Here is a 19,740-nt window from a genome sequence, read left to right on the forward strand (position 1 = left end):
AACTGGAGATGTAATGGAAGTCATTTCTTTGGTACACTAAAAAGAATCTCAAAGATCTTACACAACACTTTTTAAAGAATCTGTGATTTTTTTTTTTAAAGTAATTGATACTTACCATTCATAATTTAAGAAGAGTTCCAAAAAAGAAAATGTGGCATATGTACACAATGGAATATTACTAAAGAATGAAATAATGGCAGTTACCAGTAAATGGCTGGAACTTAAGATTGTCATGCTAAGTGAAATAAGCCAATCCCAAAAATACAAAAGCCAAATGTATGTGGATGCTAACACATTAAGAAGGGAAGGGAAGAATAGAAGTTCTTTGGACTAGACAAAGGGGAATGAAGGAAAGGATGGGGGATAGGAATAGGAAAGACGGTAGAATCAATCAGACAGACATAACCTTCCTATGTTCATATATGAATACAAGACCAGTGTAACTCCACATCATGTACAGCCACAAGAATGGGATTATACTCCATGTATGTATAATATATCAAAATGCATTCTACTGTATAACTAAAAAGAAATTTAGATTTTTTTTAATATTTATTTTTAGGTGTAGATGGACACAACACAATGCCTTTATTTTTATGTGGTACTGAGGAACTGGTATGTGGAACCCGGGTCCCACCCGTGCTAGGCGAGCGCTCTACCACTGAGAAAACAAAAGTTCAAAGCTGAAAGTGTAGAAATTTGGGAGTTTTGTTTAATTTTTGAGGGTCATAGAAATATTTTTAGAAAATGTTTGGAATCTATTTGAAAAATTTTTTCTCATCCATGTAACAGCAGTGTGTTTAATGTAACAGTCTATCTCTGAGGACAAGTATATTCCCAAGTTCTTTTCAATTACTGTTAGCCAACACCTCTCAGAGATGAATTTCTTTAAAACTTTTAAGCCCTCTTAAATGATCTATTTGCTCTTGGCTTTACTAAGAATTCATTAAATTTTAAAAATCCTGCTTAATTGAAGGATCAAAGAAATGTGATTTGCATGACAAAAAATATGAAAAATGTGAAGGAAGAAATCTGAGTAATACAATATTCTCTTATCACTGAGATATTCTAGAATTATAGAACTGACAACATGGAAAATGGGTATACAGAGCAATATAGAAACATGTATTTTCATTTCTACTACTAATGAAAAGAAGTTAATGGAAATGCTTAAGAGTAAAGGGCGCAATGATCCCACATGTTATTAAAGCTAATCTAGTTAGATGACCTGATATGTAGAGGTCCAGACCAGTTGGGGCATCTGTGGGAATCTAGTTGAAGAGTATTTTAAATTATCATAATAGGGTATAGTTTGGTGGTAGAACAATGGTAAGAGGCCCTAGATTCAATTTCCAGCATTCCCAAAAATAAAAGTTAATGATATTAGAATTGAGCACCCCATAGAAGACTCTGAGGAGAGAGAAAAACACATAATAGCTATATAGGTTCAAGTATAATTCGGTTGTGTTGCTTCAGAGGATATTAGAATTCATGTTTGTAAATTATATAGGAACAGATTTCAGCTTTGGATAAAGAAGGGATTTCTGGGGACTAAATGGTAAGAGACTTGCCTAGCATATGAGTTTGAGCCTCAGCACCCCCCAAATGAGTAAGGAGATTTCTAGCTGTCCAAAATGGGATTGGATTCCTAGTGAGAGTGAGGAATGCACAAACATTTACTTTGGATATTCATTTATTCACTCAAAAAACATTGAGCACTTAGTTCAGATATTAAGGACACAGTAAAAAAATAGGCATAATCCGTGTTCTATTGGAACTTAGGAGAAAGGCAGGAAAGCCAAAGAAACAAAGTTTGTGAAACTGAAGAACATGAATATGAAAATGAGAGGATAATAGAGGAGGCATTGATTTTAGATACTCTCTAAGTGGAGAAAAGCGTTTTGGACAGAGAGAATAGCATGTATGGAAGGGATTCTGTACAGCTAATACATTGGACCAGAGATTCTCTGAAGTCCTCACAATTTAGTTTTCTATTATTCATAGATAGTGTTCACTAGAACCATGTGGGGACACCTCTGGTCACCCAGCGAGTAGGTAGTAATACGTGGAGAAAAGCAGATCTTCTGGCTCACTGCTTTTTCATTATTTGGTTTCAGATTAGCCTTTTAGTGGGGTGCTATATTCTTATAAACTTTACACTATTAGGGTTGTGTCCAATTAGTTTATAAAACAGAAAGGAGAGGAAACCATAAAACAAAATGCCTTTTGCTCCTGTGACTTTTTTTCCCTTGTTACCATCATCACTCTTTCTCTTCAGGTCATTAATTTACGTTTTACCTATTTCCTCTAATGTAAGTAGGAGAGTTATACCTCTGTATTGATTTTATTTTACAGAAAGATGTTGGATCCTGGGTTGATGATGTGTTCCAAGCAAGCTATGTTTCTTAACCTTGTCTACAAATCTCTGAAAGCTGACATTGTGTTACGTCGTGTGAAGGCTTTTGTGAAGCGGTTGCTTCAGGTTACTTGCACACAGATGCCACCTTTCATATGTGGAGCTTTATATCTTGTGTCTGAGATCTTTAAAGCAAAACCAGGTTTAAGAAGTCAATTAAATGATCACCCGGTATGTTTGAAAACTGTTTTTTAAATCAACTATGAGCTAAAATATATTGGTGGTTTGTTTTATTTTTCTTTGCTTCAGTGAAGGTAACTTAGTTCTCTGGAGCACAGTGTGCGGTCTAGAGTCAGACAGACCTAGATTTTAATGCCAGGTATACAATTAGCTAGGTGGGGACAGGTTGCTTGATCCCTTTACTTGTAATAAATTGTATTACACTAGAAACTCCAATATTGTGAGAATGTTATAGAAGATTATAGAACTAATAGATCTCTTAATTTGTTTCCTCAATTGCAAAATGAAAAAAAAATTATAGCACCTCATAGGGTTATTTACAACATACCAAATATTTATTTGTGGGCTAAGTAGTAAAGTTCCAAAATCTCAGGAGCTCTTGGCTCAAAATTTAACACTTTTTCATTTAGAAATAAAAGGATGATCTCTCTTAATCTACATATCATTCAAGCCCAACATTTTATTTATTAGACTTTTCATGTTTCACCAAATTGCAAAAGTATTTCTTCAGAGTTCTATATCACATGATTGAAGACTGACTTTATTGCAACTTTCAGTTAATTAACATAAATTTATTAAACCATTTTTTTTTAGGAGTCTGATGATGAAGAAAATTTTGTTGACATAGGAGATGATGAAGACATAGAAAAATTCACTGATGCAGACAAAGAAACAGAAATGGATACAATGAAAAAAGTGCAAACAGAAGAAGCAGTGCCTGAAAGCGACACAGACACCACAAAACCAAAGACTCCTTCCTGGGTACATTTTGATAATTTGAAAGGTGAGGGCTTTTGAATCTTTAAATTTTTTTCTTGAATTCTTAAACCAGCTAATTAGTTTTCTCTTTGATCTGCACAGAAATTTTCTTTTCTTTTTGGTGATGTAGAGGATCAAACTATATACTTATCTATACTAGGCAAATATTCTACCATGGAACTGTATCCCCAGGCGTAGAAGTAAATTTTAAATATAGCAAGACTTTGATAACTATGCATTTTAAAATAGATAATCAGAAATTAAAGCAAGTAGAGCTGTGAGGATTAAGTGAAAAAATTGGACATTTGAGATGTACAATAAATCTCATTTCCTTCAGCTATATAAAAGTTGAGCCAATTTTAATTTCATGACCTTTTATCTTTACATGCAAAGCCCTTAAATACATGAATATAAACAAGTAGTTTCTGAACAGAAGCATTTTGTCATAAGTTGTTAATTGTGTAGACCTTTTTGTTCTTTTATTTGACCATCTACAGTTTCTTTTTTTTATATTTATTTATTTTTTTAGTTGTAGTTGGACACAATACCTTTATTCCATTCATTTATTTATATGTGTTGTTAAGGATCGAACCCAGGACCCCACGCATGCTAGGCGAGCACTCTACCATTAAGCCACAATCCCAGCCCATCTACAGTTTCTTAAAGCAGTGTTTTCAGATAGTAAAACTTTCTGTGACTTAGAAACCTTAAGTGGTTTTCCACATACACAAACTGAATTAAATCTATCGTAGAATGTTTTTATAAGAATTCATCAGTTATCATGAAGACTAACCTGAGAAAAATCCTTTAGAAGGATGACAAGGTGTGCATTGTGAGATAGTTTACACTGGGTTTTTGAATAATGGTGAGCTTCGTTCTTTTTGCCGGGGGGCGGGGGGGGGTGTACTGGGGATTGAACTCAGGGACACTCTGTCATTGGAGCCGACATCCCCAGCCTATTTTTTTTTTTTTTGTAATTGTAAATGGACAGAATACCTTTATTTTATTTATTTATTTTTATGTGGTGCTGAGGATCGAATCTAGTGCTTCACACATGCTAGGCAGGCATTTTACCACTGAGCTACAATCACAGCCCAATGCTGAGTTTCTGAAAACGTGAACATAGTATAAATCTGTTCCAAGTAAGAATTATTTCTAGAAACACTCTAAAGACAAATAATTGGAGCACTCTACATAATCCAGAAGACTTTAAACCTATTCTATCTTCAGGTAATTTCCATCTTCACATTTATGAACCTGGATTTGTGGCTCAGCACCTTCTGTTGCTATTTGAAAAGTAATGAAGGGATATGTTAGTACCTGAGCTTGGTTTATTCAAGAACAAATGTTAGCTTAGATACCAAGATAAATTCTTGAAGAGATTTGGAGTTTTCAAGCTAGGAAGCCTGGCTAATTAAGATTATCTGTCTATGAAAATATTGATCATAGTAGTTTTAATGGCATCTTGGACTAGAAATAAAGCATTTGAAAAATACTATTTTTGGGTTTTAGGTGGCAAACAACTGAAAACATATGATCCATTCAGTAGAAACCCTTTGTTCTGTGGAGCTGAAAATACAAGTCTTTGGGAACTCAAAAAGGTAAAATAATTCCAAATTATCTTTCACTTCATTTGTGCTATGTATAGTCTTGATCTTGTGGATTTAACACATCAAAGTTTCCATTTTTCCTGTAAATGATAAATATTTTCTTCCTATACAACTATTATTAAAATGTTATCACGGACCTCTCAGGATCCCTGATCCCTTTTCAGTGAGTCTTCACCTTAAAGTGCATGTCTATTCGATTTTCCACATGCTTACACAGCAAGTATGCATAGCACATTTCTGTAGTGTGAAGATTCTTTCATGTCTCAGGGAACTCTTGGGTAGCCAATCCAAACTCATGTAACTGCTTTTTCATAAAACTGACAAACGGCTTACTCATACATGGGGATCTGGGAGGCATTTTTTTTGAAAATGAATCAGTCCTGTTGACTCAAGGAAAACAACCAACATTATTTGTTGTTAATAATGAAATTCAAGATCTCAAGCAAAGATAAAAATTTTTAGAAATCTTATAACCACTATCTTGAGCTTGACAGTATAACAGCATATCCCTAGGTAAAAAAAAAAAAAAAAAAAAAAAAACTTTTCTGATGAAATTAGTGGTGACACTATGATCGTTCTATAATAAAATGTACCAACATTTGGAAGACTACCTAAGTCAGTTGGTATTTTTCAGATGACCAATGTATAACATACAAAGTAGACCAAATAATTATAAGTAAACAATGCTAACAGCTTGACTTAGTTTCAAATTGTAATTAATCTTCAGTGGCATCGAAGAAGAAAATCTCCATGCTTTTGTGAAAGGGTATTATTTAAATCCTCATTTTCCAACAACATATCCATGTGAGGCCACATTTTCTTCATATACTTCAAGTAAAATAACATGGAATACAGTAGCAGATAAAAAGAATCCATTGTCTTTTATTAAGCCAGATATTGAAGAGATTTGTAAAGCTGTAATTTAAGCCAGGGGCAATGCCCTACACTTCTAATTCTAGTTACTCAGAAATCTGAGGCAGGAGGATTGCAAGTTTGAGGTCAAGTCCCTGTCTCAAAATAAAATTTTAAAAAAGGGTTGGGGATTCAGCTCAGTGATAGTATGTGCCAGCCCCTGGGCTCAATCCCCATTACCTTCAAAAGCAAAACAAAGGCTGGGGTTGTGGCTCAGCAGTCAAGTGCTTGCCTAGCTGGTGTGAGGCCCTGGGTTTGATCCTCAGCACCACGTAAAAATAAATAAATAAAATGAAGGTATTGTGTCCAACTACAACTAAAAAATAAATATTTTTTAAAAAGTAAAGAAAAATAACCTAAGACAATGCTATTCTTCTTGACATAGTAATTTTTTTTGTCTGAAAACTATTTTTCATAAACATGCGGTTTACATTAATAGGTAATGGGTTTATTATTTTAAATAACTATAATTATTTAAAAGTTTTCTGTTGTAATTGCTAATAAATACCAACACATATAACCCACTAAAATAAAATTTCTGGGATCCTTGATTTTTAAGTGTATAAAATGGTCCTGGCACTGAAATGCTTGAGAATCATCTTTCTGATGTATTAAGTTTCAGTTCTTTGGATTGTCCTCAATTTAAGTTTAATTGCAGTAAGAGACAACCTTAGAAATATTGGCATTAGCCAGGCATGGTGGTGCACGCCTATAATCCCAGCACCTCAGGAAGCTGAGGAGAAGGAGGATCACAGGTTCGAGGTAGGCCTCAGCAACTCAGTGAGACCCTGTCTCAAAAAATGAGTAGAGTTCAGATATAGTCCAGTGATAGAGCACTACTAGGTTCAATCCCAATATTAGGAAAGAAAAGAAATTGACATTATTCACATTTTTCTTCCTAGTTATCGGAGCATTTTCATCCCTCCGTGGCCCTTTTTGCAAAAACTATCCTTCAGGTAAGTCTAAAATATTCAAAAGTGATATAGGTTTTGATAATCAATAATTGGTCATATGATATTTTCTCCACCATCTAGAATCATATATATATATTTTTTTTTTCCACTACTCTTGTAGAGGAATAACAACTTGTTTAATACAGAGCAGCAAATAATTCTTCCCAATGTCTGAGATGAATAGAAATGTGGGACATTAGAAAACCACAATGGTTATTCATTACATTTTCTGGAGAAAGATTGCCCTCTCCCTATTTGCTGAGTTTCCCACTTTAGGGTTTGATTCCCAGCTAATGGTTAGATGGCCACATTATTCTTATTTACCTACACACAAAATCAACATAGCATCATATAATGTGTATGTATATGTATATTTAATTCATTTGTAGTACAATGTGTATTTGAGGGACATTTGAACGATTATCTGTGCCTTTGATACAAGATAATAGAAGCTTATGTTTTTCTTTTTTATTTTCTTACCTGGAGAGACTGATTTTTCCCCCATTTTTTCTTTTCAGGGAAATTATATCCAGTATTCCGGGGACCCACTGCAGGATTTCACCCTAATGAGATTCTTGGATCGATTCGTATACCGAAATCCAAAGCCACATAAAGGCAAAGGTAGGCTTCTGTTTAATGAATTATTCAGTGTTCGATGTTGATACTTAGTAAACAACATGAACACAGGTCTTATATTAGACTGTCCTGATTTATATTTCAGAAAATACTGACAGTGTTGTGATGCAGCCAAAAAGGAAACATTTTTCAAAGGATACTCATGGTCTTGCTGGTAAGTATAAAGGTTGGACAATTGAAACAGAAAAGATGGTACAAGACAATAAAACATAAATTATGTTATTCTTTGCTCTACTTTACCAAAGTAAAAATTTCAAACATATCCAAAAGTAAAACCAAACAGTATGATGAAGCCTCCCAGCTTAAGCACTTATTACCATTTTCCTTTCTTGTATTATCTATAGCTCTATCAGTAACTCCTTCATAAATGTTCTTTTATGGCTCAAATCATTTTAAGTTCTCTGATATAGGCTTAGCAGGAAAAAAAGAATTGACTTTGTCATGGAGTATCATTTTAAACTTCATTGATAATCCTTCTACTTCTGTTAAACAGGATCTGATTCTGCTTTTCTATTCAGAGCAGACATTTCTTTGCATGTGAAATCCTACCTTCCCTTTGTTCTGAGAGTAGGATTAAGATGAACTTTATAAATCATTTAATTTCCAACTGACTGACCTCACAAAGAGCTACAGATATAAAAGAGCTTACTCAAAATTAAAAGTAGAATTAGAAGTCAGATTTTCTTTCATTGAGGATGAATCAGATGTCTTTAATTCTGAAGGACGAAAGCTAATGTTTTTGTCATTCATTATTCTTGTTTCTTAATTTTCTTAATAAGTAAAATTATAGAAAATTCTGTTTACCTTTACTTCCTGTTCTTAGAATGACAGGCACAAGTTTAAAATGATTATACATTAGAATAACTATGGAGCTGGGGTGGTGCCTCAGTGGCAGAGTGCTTGCCCAGCATATGTGAAGCACTGGGTTCATTCCTCAGCACCACATAAAAATAAAGTTAAATAACTCTTTGAATTTTTATTTCTCTTAAAATTTGGATGCTGGAAGCAACTGGAAGACTCAAAGAATCCTTTACTTTTACTGTGACTGGGCTATGAACTGCCTACTTTTCTCTGTGACATCAACAGTCTCATATGTTGAATCCTCTCCACAACAACTTTTCCCAAGATTGTTCTTTGCATTTCAGGATCCCTTCTGTCCACCTTCCTCACATTTTAAGATATTAGAATTATAGATGTGTTGTATTTGGTCCTCAGAGGTTGTCACATAAAGGAGATTACTAAGGTAAATTAAAATGCTTTATTTTTACAGTGAATAGTAAGGAGTTCCTTGCAAAAGAAGAAAGCCAAATACCAGTGGATGAAGTGTTTTTCCACAGGTAATATATTTAATGTAGTTTCATTGGGGAACTTTTTAAATTTTTAGATCCCCTAAAATCCTTCATTGACATTGTTATAGTTTGAAAAGATCAGAGAATAATGTGTCTATAATTCTATTTTGTAAAGGAAATTAAGATTACTCATTTTGCTGATCTTAAGATACCTTAATGAAAATACAGTCAGCTTGAGGAATTTTTAATAATTTAGCATATAAATTTTTGTTTATGATCTTGAATTTATAGAATTTCGTCTTTTTTTTAATACAGTAATTTTATAGACTTAAAATCTACATTAGTTTAGGCCAGGCGCAGTGGTGCACACCTGTAATCCCAGCAGCTCAGGAAGCTGAAACAGGAGGATCGTGAGTTCAAAGCCACCCTCAGCAACAGCAAGGCACTAAGCAACTCAGAGAGGCCCTGTCTCTTAATAAGATACAAAATAGGGCTGAGGATATGCCTCAGTAGTCGAGTGCCCCCGAGTTCAATTCCTGCTACCAAAAAAAAAAAATCTATATTAGTTTAATATAGTGATAACTCATCAGTAATTTGGCCAGATCATGGCCTTTAAAGCAGAATTGGCCAGATTCATTGTGCCTTCGTAGAAATAAGTTCTAAATCTGCTAGAATTACTGTTAATAACTTATAAAAGTAAAATTATTTTAGCTGGTTAATAGGTTAATTTGACTTAATTTTAAAGGTATGGATATCATCTGGAAAATACTTTTTTTTTGCCTTTTTTGCTGTGTCCTAGTATAAGAGTAGGGCTGACAAACTATTGTGATTTTGAGATCATTTAGACCAAAATATTCTAATACTTAGATTGTCAGTATTGAAGCTGAAACAACCTATTGCTCTACTTTTGTGTTTTCTGTTGTCGTCCTTACTTTTTTCACATACTGATGATCAAACCAGGTCCTTGTGCATGCTAGGCAATTGCTGTACTACTGAGCTGCACCCCCCATCCCCCACTGTGCCACGCTGATTAAGATGAGTTAATCAGTGAGTTGTTAAGAAATAGTTTATAAGAAACTAAGATTGTTGAAATTTATTCCACTGCATTTCTCAAGTTTATATCTATTTTGTTGAAATCGAATTATTTTTTGTATATTGACAAATTTCACTCATCTCCAATTGAGTCTATACATAAAAAATTTATTATAATTGTGGTTTGTCTTCAGTGTTTTGATTATATCAAGATCAGACCTTTAATAAATACATAAGATGCATTTTTGTTTTAGGTATTATAAAAAAGTTGCTATTGTTAAAGAGAAACAAAAACGGAGTGCTGATGAAGAGAGTATAGAAGATGTGGATGATGAGGAATTTGAAAAGATGATTGGTAATTTGTTTTTATTGAATCTCAGTTTTAGATCTATTAATATTTATTATTAGAACATGGAACCTTAGTGGCAGAAGTGAGCTTAGTGTTTAAAAAATCATTTAGCTAAGAATATCATGTAAGTCATAATGAAGGATTAAGAAATATTTTGATGGTATATGGTAACTCAACCACATGTAATCTAAAAAATAGACAGTCTAAGTGAGAAAGTTTCTATTTATATGGTATATAATTCCTAAGGCCAAATAAGAACCATATTTATTGTTCACAGTCTCATAATACTATTGCTAGAATTAGTCTACTGTCTCATCTGTTTTATCTTCCCACAGCACTTGAAATTTTAATTGAAATGTAACAGACTAAAACAAAATACATGCAAAATTGGAAAGACTTAACATTGATTTCACTTTTGTTACATTATATCTACTAAAAATAAGCAGCTAAATAGTTCTTATAAAGTAAAAAAGAACTGAAGTTACTACAAATCATTTTATTTAATGTACTTTTTTCTCCATAAAGCAACTGTAAAAAGAAGTAGAACCCGTTTTAGTATAGACACTTCATTAAAATCAGCTTTTAACAGACTTATACATTCTAAGACACACCAATAGTAATCATGTTTCTGTCATTTTGGTGCTTGTCATAAACGACAGAACCATAATTTCTGCTACTATAATTGATTCAGATATAAGACATGTCAACCTTGTTATTCTTTGCTGTGTTTCACAATTTGAATCTTGTTCTCTGACAGACACATTTGAAGATGATAACTGTTTCACCCCTGGAAAGGATGATCTTGATTTTGCCAGGTAAAATACTTTACTTCAATCTTCTCTTTACTGTTTCCTAATACTTCCCAAATTGTTGTCCCCCACAGCAGCAGACCTAGATCTATATGATGTTATGGGGAAATTGTATTCAACTAAGTTTGGGAAGTGAGTGTAGTACTTTTATTTTGGACATTTGTAATACATGTTAGTATACTCTGAGTAGTCTTTAATTTTCCTTTTAAGTCATTCAGTAGCCTTGTACCATATTAGGCCCTAAACACTTTAGAAAACAATACCCTCATTACATTATAAGTTTGGGATTTTTTTCTAGCAATATGAAGAAAAAAACAAAAAAAGCTAAGGATAACTTGGAATATGAGGATTCAGAGGATAGCGATGATGAATTCGATAACCTGGATGATGATGAAGTTTCTTTGGGAAGTATGAATGATGAAGAATTTGCTGAAATTGATGAAGATGGAGGAACATTCATGGATGTGTTAGATGATGAAAATGAGAGCATTCCAGGTGAGTTTTTGTTGTTCTTGTTTTTAATAAAATACAAATACAAAAAAAATCCTTTCTCAGTCTTGGCTACTTTTTCTAATAAAGATTTCTAATGTAATCTGTATTCAAATTAATACAATAAACTAGAATTTTTAAAGAGGACCTTTTTCTTATTTCAAACCAAAGGTTTAAAGGCAGTATTTTTTTGTTGAGTTTTGAGTTTGGAACTTTTTTTTTTTTTTTTAGTTTTAGGTGGACACAATATCTTTATTTATTTATTTATTTTTTAATGTGGTGCTGAGGATCGAACCCAGTGCCTCACGCATGCTAGGCAAGCGCGCTTCCACTTGAGCCACATCCCAAGCCCCAAGTTTGGGACTTTTAATCAATAATTAGCCTCTCTATACAATACTAGTTGAGTGTGTATATTGTATCTTTTTAATGTTAGAATAATAATTAACGGGCTGAGGTTATGGCTCAGCGGTAGAGCACTCCCCTAGCACATGCGAGGCCCTGGGTTCAATCCTTGCCATCAGACTAAGATTTTAACATAACTTGAAGTTCTTTTGTTTTGAAATGGCTTAATAACAAATTTATTTGGGTAACAGAGTCTGATGAAGACAGCTCAAAAGTCAATACTAAGAGAAGCAAGAGAAAGGATGATGACGATTTTGACTTTGCTGGGTCATTTCAAGGTAAGAAAATGCATTTAATCTTTTAAACTGAAACATTATCCATGTGAAAAGTATTATTCATTATCATTTTTGGAGATAAACTTTTCTATTGGTTAATAAGATTTAGGATTTTTTTTTCCTTAAAGATGTTTCTATAATTGGTAATAGGGTTTTTTCTTTTAATGTGAAAATTGTTGACATTCACCTTAAATCATTTTCATCTTCCTAAGTTTCTTCTTCTCACATTTAAATATCTCTATCTAGATCATCTTTTCATTCATGTTTAAAGCACTTCATCATATATAAGCCCTGGATTCTCAGAGTGTTGCTTTTTCCTTTCCTCAGCAAAATGTTTTCTTTGCCATTTGACCCTTGTCAGAATTCATGCTCCTTGGGGCTGTGGTTGTGGTTCAGTGGTAGAATGCTCACCTAGCACATGTGAGGCACTGGGTTCAAACCTCAGCACCACATAAAAATGAAATAAAGATATTATGGTGTCCACCTACAACTAAAACAAAATAATAAATATTTTTAAAAAAGAAAAAAGAATTCATGCTCCTTCATTAATTACATTCTCCTTTATGATTAATTCTCTAATATTCTTTATATTGCATAAGATTATGCTTTATAGTATTAACATTTGCAAAGTACAAATAAAAGAAAAAGTTCTATGTCAAGTGACACTTCCAAGTTTTTGATAAAAATATGGAAAGCACTAAATGCTTTGTTTCTAATGTCTTTCTAGCTTGTACTTACTGGAAGATACTGATAAAAATAAAAAATAGATTTGCAAAGTTAAATAAAAACAATTTAAATATTTTTAAAGAAACTATTTGCATTTTGGTAGTAGTCTCATATTTAAGCCTACAAAATTTTTTTATCAGCTCTTAAAAATACTGCTGGTATTATCCCCTAATACTTAAATGATTTAACTGATAAAAATTTACATTATAATAAGTTATTTTCCAGATTTTTACTCCCCTTGAGTGATAGTAAATCACATTTTATTAAGAGCATATGCTCAAATGCAGTTTTCCTGAGGCTCGTCCCTCAGGGCTGGGGTATAGAGCGCTTCCCTGGCATGTGCAAGGCCCTGGGTTCAAGCCTTAGTACCATTAAAAAAAGAGGGAAAAAGAAAAAAGACCAAACAACCTAAGGGAACTTTTAAGAAAATGGTACAGACATACTTATTCATAGAGTTCACACAGATACTGCTATGCTAGTATTTACTCAATTCTTATGTAATATACTTTTCACCTTAATAAAAATGAAGAAAAAATGCTCAGTCAGTGGTGGAGCGCTTGCCTTACATGGGTGAGGCCCTGGGTTTGATCCTCAGCACCACATAAAAAAATAAATAAATAAAGATATCGTGTCCATCTATAACTAAAAAAAAATTTTTTTTTTAAAGTGGCTCTGATGTGTCAACACAAAGACTTATACAGGATTGATCGTACCAGCCTTATTCATTAATGCTAAATCAACATAAAACAAATGTCCATTAACTGATAAATGGATAAAAAAGAATGTGATATATCCATACACTAGGATGTATTCAGCCAATGGAATGAAGTACTGATACATAACATAGATGAGCCTCAAAAATATTATACCAGCTAGGAAGATATAGGCAACCATATAAATGACTCCATTTATATGAAATAGTTAGAAAAGGCAAATCAAAAACAATGTAAATCCAGGGAAATAGGGGTAGCATGGCTGCAAATGGGCACCAAGGATCTTTTGGAGTTGATGGAAATGTTCTAAATTGGCTTATGGTCATGGTTGAACAACTCTGTAAGTTTATTAAAAAATTGAATTAATGTTACTTCAGGCAGCTGAATTTTTAAATTATAATTTTTAAAAATTTTTTGAAATCCTCATTACCACATAAAAATAAAGGCATGCTGTCCATTTACAACTACAAAAAAAATTTTTTTTAAATTGTATTTGCCTTAAATATTCCAAAAACCCATCCATGTCAACCTTGGAATTTTAATCTGGGTTGATAATATTTCGCTTAAGGGCAAATTCTGATCAGTGGCCAGATCTGAAAAATAAGAACATACTATTGTCATCTGAAAAATTCTATTAGAATATCAGCTCCTTTCTTAAAAATTGTATGTAGTAATTCTTAAATTATGTTTATTCAAGTATCTGCTTCCTAACAGTGCTAGAAGATAATTGCAATTATATCTTTACTCAACTATAATTTTTTACATAAGCTCATGTTGAAAGATTTACATTTTTTTAAAAATATATATATATATGGGATTTAGAATTGAATAACCGGACACTGTTTTTTAGGACCAAGAAAAAAAAAGAAAAGAAACCTCAGTGACTCCAGCCTGTTTGTATCTGCTGAAGAGGTAAGGCTAATATACTGTTTTTAGAAGTTAGCTATTCTACATTTTTACATTTTCTAATAAACTTTTTTTTTTTTTTTTTTTTTAAGTTTGGCCACCTGTTGGATGAGAATGTGGGATCCAAGTTTGATAATATTGGCATAAATGCCATGGCTAATAAAGATAATGCAAGTAAGTAACTTGAATTTTTTAATTGAAATTTTTAAAAATAGCCTTGTCTAGGGCTGTAGTTCAGTGGTAGTGGTAGAGCATTTGCCTAGCATTTCTAATCTTAATAGTTACTGTTTCTATTCTTTACTAAAAGTGTTCCAGGGAAATGAAATCTTCGGAACATTTTTTCCTTTTCCTTCCTTAGTCATTTATTTGTAAAATATTAATCTTTGACAATAAAAACAGAAGAGCAACGAACAAGGAGTGGGTTTGCATAGTGGGTGGGAAGCCACAGGCCAAAGCAGACCTGAAGTTCCTGTTACTTGGTAGGATGTTCTGTGGTAGTTCAGAGTCTATAATGGGATTAAATTCATCTTTCTTCTCCTCTCAAAGGTCTCAAACAGCTCAGATGGGAGGCTGAACGTGATGACTGGCTACATAACAGAGATGTGAAAAGTATTATCAAGAAAAAGAAAAATTTCAAGAAGAGGCAGAAACCCACTCATAAAACTAAAAAGCAAAGGAAATGAATTATTAAATTATAAATTAAAATTCTACTTATACTTACTCTTAATTTTTGCTATTCATCCATTTCTCTTGATCTTGCCTTCTGATTTCATACATTCCAGACTGTTCGATGGCTTTATAGTAAACTATAAATAAAAGTAACTGCCATTTATAAAAATCATATAAAATGTTAAACTTTCATTGAGAAAAATAATCTTTTTTCCATATTGCTAATAATTAAATGAAAACAACAATAATATTAACATATGTTAATATGTAAGTTCTAACTACTGTGTAACCTGTGTAAGTTCTAACTACTAATTACTGTAATGAGCACTGATCAAGTGTTATAACATAATCTTGTTCTGTCCTTGTAACAATCACCTGAGGATTAACATTACTTGACAGAAGCAGCTCTGAGAGATAGCAAACTTGAGATAAAACAAATTTTTAAAACTGAGGTTTAAGTTGTGGTTTGCTTCACCCAGATGGGTCTCATTCTACATTCTTAATCACTGGAAGTACTAAGAATCTGCCCATATCTAACTCAGCTCTCATCTAGATAACTAAGTAAGAATTTTCCCCACTATGGTCTCAGAAGGAGCTAAAATAGGGGTGAATAGTTTTTTTGGAAACTGAAATACGATAAAATAAAGCCATTTAGTCCTCAGTCATAATTTACTGCAGAATTTACAGATTACCTGAAAAAGTTGTTATGTACTCCTTTTTACTTAAGGAAAACATACCTTCCAAGATGAAGGGAAATTTCTTGCTCATTGTTTGCCTGAAATCTAATGAAAAAAAGGAAGTTAGACATGATCAGATATTCATCTTAGTAAAACATAAAGGCACAATTTTGTAATTTAGAGTCTTTATGATACAAAGAGTTTTAAATGTGATGTAATTTAGAAATGTAAATTTTCATTAAACATAACTATGAATTTTTATGGGTGTTATTTTATCTTGACAAGGAATTGGAAATAAAATCATACCTAGTTTTTTAAACTAATACCAAACTTTAATTTGCTTTTAAAAACTGTTGGTATGTTTTCTTTATGCCCTTTCTTATATATAGTTCACATATATGTATATAGTTTAATATGTATTACTTTATAGTTTAATATGTATTAACTCTGTATAAAAATTTGTAATTATCCAGTAGCACTCTGGTACACAGTGTTCCAATAAGATACTTTGAGGAAGAGAAGTGACACACTTCAAAGATAAGTCACCACCCTACTCTTTGCTTCATTCAGTTTTAGGGCAAGAAAAAGCAGTACTTCCTAATTTAAAATGTTGAGAACTCTAATATAAATCACTTTCAGTGATTGCACAGGGAAGGGTTTTATTGCTCACTATTGATGTATAGGAAGATTACTATAGCCCAAGTAAACTGGTTATCCTGAGAATACAGTGATATTACTTCCTGCTTTCTGTAAGTCTACCAAGCAAGGAAATACAATGGGCAGGCTGCTCCCAAACTATTGCTGACCCTCCCCTTCCCACAAGTAAAACCCATAGTTTTGGAAGTTTCCCAAGTCTAAAAGCAAATTAGCATGTGAAAAATGTGAGAGTCACCTCATCTACCATAATAAATACCTTGCTTCCTCTCTGCCCATAAAAATATCTAATACATTGAATCTGAAGGAACATTTTTCCAAAAATGCCAATAGCATTTAATAACTAAAATGCATTATGTCTGTCTTGAAAGCATTAACTACTGAATTATGATTACCTTGACTTGTATTCATCTTATTAAACAAAAAATAAGCTCCAAAAACGCCCATCAATTCAGCTACTAAAATTCCTTTAAACATCTTCTTTGCCATTGATTCCATTTTGTGGGCCATCCTACATTTAACAATAACAAATATGTATAAACTCAAATGAACATGCTTAAATTTATTTTGCCACATCTATAAAAAAATAACTCCATTCACACAGTGTGAAATACTTTATAGGAATTAGACCCCAAAATTACTACATTGTTTTAGACACATCCTACATACCTAGTTTTCATCTCAATGCCTAAGCAGCACAATAACCAAAGATTCAAGACTGCATAAAGCACAGAAAGGGATTTAAAATCCAAGAAGGCATTATTAAAAAAACTTAACAACTTATAAAAATTTTTAAAGAAGTTGAAGTATGTGCTATACAGTTCATGCATTTTGCTAGACACTAAGGATACAAAGTTGAGCAGTAAGCTAACTGCTTCCTCTTCCTGGGGAGATACTATTCTAAGTCTTAAAACTTGAATTGCATTGCCCAAGAGGCTCAGCCTGCAATCCTCCACTCCCAATCTCAATTCTCATTCAGCAAGTCTAAGGTTGGCACCCCAGTAATCTGCCCTTTAGTAGGCACTCCAAGTAATTTTTATGCAAGAAGCTCATGGGCCACATAAGGGGAAAAACTGATTAGGTGATGACCCAATAAGTGGCAACACAGACTAGATCTTGATTCTCTTCCTGTAGTTGAAATAAAAACTAATCAAGAAAGTTGAAGCCAGGAGCAGTGATACACCTGTAATGCCAGAGACTAGTGAGGCTGAGGCAGGAGAATCACAAGTTCCAGATCAGCCTCAGCAATTTAGTGAGACCCTGTCTCAAAAATAAGAAAAGGCTGAGTGTCAAGCTTGGTGGTAGAGCACAACAGGGTTAAGCATCACAAAACATGAAAAAAGTTTAGTGGGCTGGGAGTGTAATTCCTAGGTAGAGTATATGTTTAGCATATGTGAGGCCCTCAATTCAATCCCCAGAAAGCTTAAAAGGGAGAAAGAGTCTTTCTAATTAGTGTAAAAACTAAAAATGAGATGGGCAAGAAATGGGCAATATGAGACTTACTGAATATACGAAACCTAAGTCCAAGTTCTTGTCCTGCCTCCATATAATCTCAAAATCAAGAATGGGAGAACCACTAGTTTTTAATCTTACATTGTGATTCTCCCTTGCCCCCACCCCCATCCTTTTTCTCTCTGTACAGTGGCAGTTTGTTGTCTTAACACTATCCAATCCCAGTTGTCTCTCATCACTGGCAGATGCTTACTCCGTTTCTGCCTTCTTTTCACAATACCTAGGAGTAGGGTGGGAATCTCCTAGTTCCTAGAGAGCTAAAAAGTTGATTTAACCTGTCTTCCACCATTCTAGATCCTTCAGACAATTTTAAAATCTTAGTTTTATAAGCGTGTAGGCATCTCCTTCCAATACCATCATATCTTCATCAAGTATTCACCACCCCAACTCCCCACCCAAATAACCAACTCTCGTTTTGATAATGTGCTCGCCTAGGGACCAAAAGATTAAATTTTTTATTATTCTTACAAGAAATGAAGCAAAAGAAGTTAGAACTTTGGATGAGTAGGTGAGAATGGTTTTGTTCTATTCTCTACAATACTGTGCATTACTGACAAAATAAGTCATGCTCAGCAGAGAGCTCTCTTGGTTTTTTATGTATTTTCTAGTTATTGATGAACCTTTATTTCATTCATTTATTTATATGTGGTGCTGAGAATCAAACACATGCCATGGCAAGTGCTGAGCCATAACCCCAGCCCTCTTGGAGTTATTGTTTAAGTTCAAGACAACAAGACCTGCCTGCAACCAGGTCTACAGCTTAAGGAATCCAAGCCAAAAAAAAAAAAAAAATGTCGCTGGAAGAGATTGATGCTAAGGATTAAAACAATAATAATAATAACACTGTGATAATAAAACATTTGCCTTTCTTAAAAAATATAAACTCTGAGCTTCAGGGACAGAGTTTCTATCAGCTCACAAATACCCTTTGGTTAAAAACCACCAGGGGTGCCCTGACCAGAAAATGTGGCAAGGGAGCACCTGGGTATTTTCAGCACCAGAATACCCAGGATTGCCAAAGCGCGCGGGGCTTAGATGAAATTTAAAATGAAGCAATCAGTCAAGCTCAAAGAAAAGAAGGGATGAGTGTCATGGGTTAACATCATGCTGTCCTGACAAACTGGCTTCCGGTGCACACGCTGCAGTGCTGAAGTGTCCGGCTTGCGCAGCGCTGTCCCGAAACCCCTGACCTGAGGCTGTGAGTGAAGGCTGCAAATCAAAGTCGCTGATTTGAGAAGTGGCCTACAAGGCCCAGCATCTCAGGGCGACACGAATCGGAACAGCAAGGCCTCCCAGTGTAGAAGCGAAGAGCGACGTTTCCCAGCATCTCGGCCCTGGGCTTGAAGAGCAAAAGCAGTCGCGCAGATTCCCGCGGTAGGGAACCAAGCTCCCGGCGGACGCCTCAGCTCCGCTCCCACCCCTCTGGGATTCCCGGGCCTCCCTGCCTTCCACCGGGTGCTCTCGGGGCGGGTCTGCACCGACACGCGCGCGGTGAACTGGCTGCACCACCCCAGCCAAGGTCGACCAGAGACCCGGAAATGCTCGGCCTCCCGAGCACGGGACACAGTGACACTGGAGTGTCCGAGATCTCATAACTTGGCAAGGCCTCGCTTCCAAAATAAAAACTTAAAAACAAAAATAAACCTGTCCCTGTGGTCTCCCGGGGGTTACAACTAAGGCAGCCTCGCTGGTGCCACCAGCCGCTCTTACCTGAAGTGCACGCACCCAAGCAGCGCGTGCGCGAGGCTGCAGCGCCCGCCCCTCCGCTGTGG

General features: G+C 34.4%; 2 protein-coding genes across 9 annotated transcripts in view; one reads left to right on the plus strand and one right to left on the minus strand.

Moving 5' to 3' along the window:
• The window catches only part of Cebpz (CCAAT enhancer binding protein zeta), a 19,871-nt gene extending 3,746 nt beyond the window's left edge, over positions 1 to 16,125 (plus strand). For all 3 annotated transcript variants that reach the window (XM_015479765.2, XM_048804543.1, XM_048804542.1), the window contains exons 3-16: positions 2,356 to 2,587; positions 3,191 to 3,380; positions 4,868 to 4,956; positions 6,780 to 6,833; positions 7,349 to 7,451; positions 7,552 to 7,620; positions 8,737 to 8,803; positions 10,042 to 10,142; positions 10,894 to 10,951; positions 11,244 to 11,440; positions 12,028 to 12,114; positions 14,401 to 14,462; positions 14,549 to 14,630; positions 15,003 to 16,125. In XM_015479765.2, coding sequence (XP_015335251.1) covers positions 2,356 to 2,587; positions 3,191 to 3,380; positions 4,868 to 4,956; positions 6,780 to 6,833; positions 7,349 to 7,451; positions 7,552 to 7,620; positions 8,737 to 8,803; positions 10,042 to 10,142; positions 10,894 to 10,951; positions 11,244 to 11,440; positions 12,028 to 12,114; positions 14,401 to 14,462; positions 14,549 to 14,630; positions 15,003 to 15,139 — 1,528 coding nt within the window. In that variant the 3' untranslated portion in view covers positions 15,140 to 16,125. The remainder of the gene's footprint in view (positions 1 to 2,355; positions 2,588 to 3,190; positions 3,381 to 4,867; positions 4,957 to 6,779; positions 6,834 to 7,348; positions 7,452 to 7,551; positions 7,621 to 8,736; positions 8,804 to 10,041; positions 10,143 to 10,893; positions 10,952 to 11,243; positions 11,441 to 12,027; positions 12,115 to 14,400; positions 14,463 to 14,548; positions 14,631 to 15,002) is intronic.
• The window catches only part of Cebpzos (CEBPZ opposite strand), a 24,085-nt gene extending 4,345 nt beyond the window's left edge, over positions 1 to 19,740 (minus strand). The window contains exons 1-6 of one of the 6 annotated variants that reach the window (XM_048804547.1): positions 19,159 to 19,576; positions 17,640 to 17,716; positions 16,852 to 16,967; positions 15,863 to 15,907; positions 15,178 to 15,262; positions 14,348 to 15,043 (exon numbers count right to left, since the gene is read on the minus strand). In XM_048804547.1, coding sequence (XP_048660504.1) covers positions 15,180 to 15,262; positions 15,863 to 15,907; positions 16,852 to 16,966 — 243 coding nt within the window. In that variant the 5' untranslated portion in view covers position 16,967; positions 17,640 to 17,716; positions 19,159 to 19,576 and the 3' untranslated portion in view covers positions 14,348 to 15,043; positions 15,178 to 15,179. Of the gene's footprint in view, positions 1 to 10,617; positions 11,457 to 11,589; positions 14,144 to 14,347; positions 15,044 to 15,177; positions 15,263 to 15,862; positions 15,908 to 16,851; positions 16,968 to 17,639; positions 17,717 to 19,158; positions 19,589 to 19,678 lie in introns of those variants that run through there. The other 5 variants (XM_048804548.1, XM_048804549.1, XM_015479762.2 and 2 more) reach the window with 5 other exon arrangements.

This window comes from Marmota marmota, unplaced genomic scaffold, assembly GCF_001458135.2.
Source record: "Marmota marmota marmota unplaced genomic scaffold, marMar, whole genome shotgun sequence".
Classification (NCBI taxonomy): Eukaryota; Metazoa; Chordata; class Mammalia; order Rodentia; family Sciuridae; genus Marmota; species Marmota marmota.